The sequence below is a fragment of the Struthio camelus genome, chromosome W (assembly GCF_040807025.1).
Source record: "Struthio camelus isolate bStrCam1 chromosome W, bStrCam1.hap1, whole genome shotgun sequence".
Lineage (NCBI taxonomy): Eukaryota > Metazoa > Chordata > Aves > Struthioniformes > Struthionidae > Struthio > Struthio camelus.
In genome coordinates, this window is record NC_090981.1 from 40,706,881 (window position 1) to 40,712,880 (window position 6,000).

Below are 6,000 nucleotides of genomic sequence, written 5' to 3' on the forward strand. Positions count from 1 at the left end.
TATCTTCAAACAAATGCGTCTCTTAACATTTCAGTCTCTGAATTATTTATACGTCAGTCTCTTATTTACACTTATTTACACTGAATATCTTCTTAGAAGAAGAGTTGGAACTTCTGTACTTAAATATCAATAAAATTTATCCAGCTTTTTAAGCAAGATAAATATTTAACATCATCTGGGAAAGATGTTTGGACCAAACATAGTATTTTCTTACATAAAAGAAAGCATAAATATATGTATGTATTCTTTCTTTTTATGTATACATATATATGTGTGTATATATATACCTATATTATTTTTTATTTTCTATAGACCTATGAACTGAAAATATTATCTGTGTTTTAACCATAGTATACCATAATATGTTAGTTAGTTTATTTAATATTTGTCTTTTGAAAATACATGCACCATAGAGTTCTTTGAAGGCTTATCTGCCTCTGAAGAATCAACAGGGGGTAACCAGAATTCTTGACAATATGATCTTCAGTGATGGTCCTTGCTTTAAAGAGAAATTGTAGAAGCTTAAGTAGCCAGATGACTTGGAGCAAACTCTGTCATGTGTTATAAAGGATTGGCAGACTGTAAAACCACACTTTAACTTTTCTCCATAACATCTGTAAGATCTCAAATATCTGTAAGGTCTCATGGACTTTAAAAGTAGACAAGGAACTTTAAACTCTTGGTGATACGTTATAAAAACAACCCCCCCCGCCCCATCCCCCCAAAAAGCCCAACAAAAAAAACCCCACAACCCCCACCACAAACTGAACAAAAACTCTGCCCTTCTCCTTTGGTAGTGGAAGCCATCTTGACATCACACCTATCTTCTGGACCATTGTGTTGTTACTGAGGGTAAACAGTTGAAGTCCTTGAATTACTTTCAACTCTTGTTACAGAGAATCTTTTTGAGAAGGCAGGAGCTTCAGCAAAGAAAAAGGTACTTAGCTCTGCAGTTGTGTCTGAGCCTGCATCACTGCTAGCTGAAAGAAGCCAATCTGAGACTTTGCAGAATTCAGGGACAGCATCACTTGAGAATTCAACATCCAAACAGGAAGGAGAGGTGATATCTAGGCTAACCTCTGAGAGAAAAGCTGAAATAAGTGGACAAAGAAAACTGGTGGACGTGCATGAATCTGGACAGTTGGAACACACTGGAAGCCTAGCAACATCTTCAAAAACTCCATTACTCAGGTAGTTATGGAATAATGTTTTGTCAGCCTCTTCTGTTTAGAGACCTTGTTTCCATATTGAGTTTTTGATGTCTCTTTTCCATTTAGTATTGCAAGAAGGACAGTATCCTTGTTTGTGACCTACACAGATAAGAATTATAGTGTCTGTCCTCTTCAGCAAATTAGAAAGGATCAAACTGTCTGCTTTGAAGTTTGAAGTATTTTAGTTATTAAATGAGCAGAATGACCAAGGGACACTACTGATCTATGGTATGTTTATGTAGACACTGACAGATGCCTCTTGTGAGGCAGACATCCGTTGGCTATGATATGGATTTAAGATAACTGTTCTCTTCCTTAGGTCAGTTTAATGCTGTATTATATATATACCTGTCCACTTGTTTTGATTTTTGTCCTTCTGCCAGTAAGATTTGTTATTGGTATAGTACTCAGTATACTGGATTTTTGGGGCTAAGTTAAGATGTGTCATTTCCCCAAAGGAATTACAGTCTTGACAGCTCAGAGGATGTTTCTTTCATCTTTCTGTCTTTATGTCTGTTTGGACGTATTTTTTTCTTAATTTACCTTTCCCCGTTCCCTCTAGTGTTTTGAGTTTCTCTTCTCCGTTGCTGTTGCGTTCACTGGTTTTGATTGCGGTACTCCGCTGCTGTCCTGATCCTGTTGTTTACTCCTCCTTTTTCATTATACTTCTGTGACTACCGAAATTGTATTATTTGTACCTGGGATAGCCATAGTAACTGGGTAGTAATGCATGAACATTGAGAATCCTTGCCTCAGAGTTTACTTTCCAGGTTGTAAACTCTTAACAATGTGAAAAGTAACCTTTGGCACTCTTTGCACCTCCCTCACAAGTGACTGCTTTCCAGTTTCTGTATATAATATAACAATTTACTTGTTACTAAGTAGGATGACCTCAATAGACTGAAAGGCTGCCGCAGAGTCGTCTTTCTGGTGCTTAGGTCAGTTTTGTGTGGCTCCATCCTTGAATGAGGTATCCTTTTCCATTGATTACAGGAAGGAATCTCTTTTTAGGTCTTTTCTTAGGAATATGTCCATTCCACTTGGAATCTCTGAAGATCCAGGGAGCTTGCTATAGGCTCTGTCTTAGTAGCAAATGGTAGGTTGCTGTTGTCAGGGTTGGAGACTGTTGAGAGCTTCTGTAACTCTTCAGAAAACTCTTCTTGTGCCAGATTATTCAGTAATACAAAAGCTTTTCTCAGAATAATAAAAACACAAACCCTAAATATTTTGTTATTATTACTATATTATTAGTATTATTATTACTATATATATAGTATATGTATATATGTATATTTTGGCATCTGAGGTGTTTGTTGCTTGTTGTGTAATGACTTGGACTCCTATAGCACTATTTGTATCTTGCTTTGTGGAACGATCCTTACAACGTTGTGACTGTATTTGTTTTGAATAGGGGTGGTCGAAAACCATTGGGATTTTTATCTTTAATTTGCAAAAAAAGTAGCTCTGAATCTCCAGAGGATACCAAAGGGAATAGAGGGAAGGTCCAGAAACCTCGAATAGTGACCCCAAAGCGAAGTCTAAAAAAACCTACTCTGTCCAATGAGGACGGTAGGGAATCCTGTTCCCTTCCCTCTACCAGTACGTCATCTGTGGACTGTGAGAGCATAGCTGCTGATGCTGCAGTTAAGGTATGTGTTTACTTTTGAATGTTGTCCCATTTTTGATATGTGAAGAACAGTAGTTGTCATTTTAGGAGCGGTTAGGTAGGCGTATAGTGTTCCAGGTTTTGAGAGCAGTATCTGCTGCAGTGGATATAACCCTGACCTGTGCATGTCTAGGAAACTCATAAAGAGTTGAGTTGTTTTTTCTGTTCACATATATTTATTAATATTTGGTTTCTGTGACAGCTGTGGGCCGTTTTTCTATTGTTACTTTAGCAGAAGTTGTACATTTGTGCATCCATCCAAAACTTGTGTGATGCTGTGAGGGCTTCTACTGGTATCTGTGCTTATGTGCGTGGGTCCAGGATTGGTATCCTGTGAAGTTTTGTATCTTGGAATTAATCGATAGCCATGGTTCTCTGTTTTAACTGAAACCCAAACCAATTCAGTGAAGTCAAACAATGGGGAATGATTGTTGCCTAGCATATGCCTCCCCTAAAATATTAATCCTTTTTCCCTGAGGAAGTATACTGTTGTCAACAGAGAAGAGGGGGGGCAGTGTGCTTGTTTTCCATTTTCAGTAAACTCTGAAGTTTGTATCTGAACTTCCTATCTAAGTGGGGGCTCAAGTATGTGTGTGTATATATGTATAAAGTGTGTGTGTGTGTGTATAAATATAGACACAAGCAGATGAAGACTGCTAAGAGCAGCCTTTTCTTTTTCTTACAGGTTCCCAGTGACGAGCGAGCTGAGAAGCCATCCCTTTGTGCTAAAGACCAAGAGAAGGAAGAAGAGCCAACCAGAATCTCTGAGTATTTTTTCAGTGACATCTTTATGGAAGTGGATGATTCAGAATAGCAAAATGGCTTGATGAAATCCTGGATCCAAGAGTGTAATGCGACAACAAAACAGTATTTAGAAAAGTTGTTACTTGTTCTACCATTATGTCAAACTTGTAACAACAGCTTGGCTGATAATAAGCTTTGGTAAAGATGCAAATCTCTCAGAAGCAACCTGGATGTTTTAAAAAAATGTTGACAGAACCTGAACCACTACGTTGATGTCATTGGACCAGAGCAGCGGCTGCTGGCTTATGTTTTGACTTGTTCAGATGCTGCTAGTGGGCGCATGATTATCTTCCAGAAAAGTGCAATGAATAAATGCTTACTCTTGTGACAGTATCCCTTTGAATCATAATGCTAAAGCTTGTGATACTGGTTATACAAGTTCTTTGCTTCTTTTTGTGAAGTATCCTGTTAGGAGGAGGAATGAACTTTTTATATATAGTGTAATCTCTGTAGATCAAGAAGGAAATTCTGCAAGTGTAGTCTAGTAAATACATAGATATGTTCAGCATTGCCACCTATTTTTTATTGGCATCTCCAAATTATGTATTTTTGTAATTAAGAAGTCTCATGTAAATTGAAAGAGCCTGACTTGAAAAGCCACATGGTTTTAACTCCTTTAAAATGTATAGAGAGAAACCTGGAAAACATATTTAATTTATTAAAAGATGCTGTACTAGGTTATTCTTTCCAGCTATCCTGTTTGAGGGGGAAGAAGAGATTAACATTTCCCAATCTAAATGCTAATTCCCCTCTAAATTAGATATGTTGAAAACAAGGGACTAAATGCCATTTCTGTTCTTTGGTATTATATGTAGGTGTATACGTCTCTGCTGACTTCTGAAGAGTTCCCGCTTGTGTGAAGTAGCACAAACAGAACTGTATCTAATCCTTGACTATAAAATGTGGATGCTTTGAGGATTTGCTGCTTTGAAGCAGTTACATTTGAATAGTTTTCCGTATGTTTTCATGTCCCCCTGTACTGCAACTTACTATAAAATTCTGTTGTAGCTTTAGATTTTAGTCTAATTTTACACTTGCATAGTAAGAAGATTCCCTTGACAAGATAAAGTTCATGCACTCTAAAAGTCAGGTGGTCATTGAAAGACTGAATATTAATTCACAAACTCTTTATTACCTGAAGGAAGTGTGTAGATTTAAGAAGTCTAAATTTTTCTTCTGTTGCTTAATACCAACAGGTATTTTTGCAAAAAAGTGATTTGTTGTGAAAGAGAAACTGATGTTTAAATTGTATTGTTATGCTCTCTAGAAATCTATTCTCAGTTTCAGGCTGGAAAGTGATTTTAATGGCAAATATTTTCATATAAGTATCTAGCTAATATTGAAATATTTGATGAAGCTTGAGAGTGTTTGCCTTTTCAGAAATTATTGGCAAGGCTTCTGAAGAAGCCTTTAAAACTTTATCAGTAAGGGAAAATACGCAGAAAAGCCACTATGAATTAGTACATTAGGAGGCCTCTGTCAACCACATGTCACAAGCGGCTGTATTTTCTTGAGACAATGAAAAAGGGACTAAAAATTCCAGAATAAACTTACTTGAAAGCATACTGTCCAAAAAAAAAGTTTCTGTTCAGACAGTATCGTATGTTCTGCCTATTCCGTTTAACTTGAAATGTTTATCTAAATATCATCTTACTGTAAACATTATGAAATAGATTAATGTATACATTAATCCTTGTATTGTATATCTTGTAGATACCATTTCATGTATGCAAGTGTTTATTTCCTGTTGTGTGGCATGTTCAAATCACTTGCACTGATATATGATATAGCCTGAAGATTTGCGAGGTGAGAGGGCTATAAAATAATGTGCCCTAAGTACTTTCTAAGGTGATAGCCATTCTGCATTTAGTTGCATATGCTTTAGCTTGCAATCAAATTACAAGGCAAATATAAGAATTATTTCATAACTAAGATTTAAGGTGCCTTATCTATCCTATTAACTGGGGCTACTCTTCCCTCTCACCTCCCCAACAGCAAACCATGTGCACTTTGTTATAGGACGCTCTTTTAAACAGAACAGAACAGAACAAAAAAACCTCCAAATTTAATTTGAATAGAGATAAGACAACTTTTGTTCTGTTTACATGTGGAAGCTTTATAATGGTGAAGGATGGAAGAAAAGCATTGTGAAGTCTCAATGCTTATTAGTTTTTGTTTTTGTTTTTAAAGAAGATGTGGCACAGGACCGCTTTGCTTAAAGGGTTGTCTGACAGGTGTATAATCGTGTATAAGCTTTCTGTTTCAAAGAAAGCAGTCATATTCTATATGTAAATTATGTGAATAAATTATTTTATATTA

At 36.4% G+C, this 6,000-nt stretch overlaps 1 protein-coding gene across 7 annotated transcripts in view; it reads left to right on the forward strand.

The window, feature by feature from the left end:
- Positions 1 to 6,000, forward strand: part of LOC104152916 (BDP1 general transcription factor IIIB subunit) — a 52,980-nt gene extending 46,980 nt beyond the window's left edge. For 6 of the 7 annotated variants that reach the window (XM_068924399.1, XM_068924400.1, XM_068924403.1 and 3 more), the window contains 3 exons: positions 897 to 1,191; positions 2,623 to 2,860; positions 3,563 to 6,000. In XM_068924399.1, the coding sequence (XP_068780500.1) occupies positions 897 to 1,191; positions 2,623 to 2,860; positions 3,563 to 3,691 (662 nt within the window). In that variant the 3' untranslated portion in view covers positions 3,692 to 6,000. Of the gene's footprint in view, positions 1 to 896; positions 1,192 to 1,277; positions 1,538 to 2,622; positions 2,861 to 3,562 lie in introns of those variants that run through there. The other variant, XM_068924405.1, reaches the window with a different exon arrangement.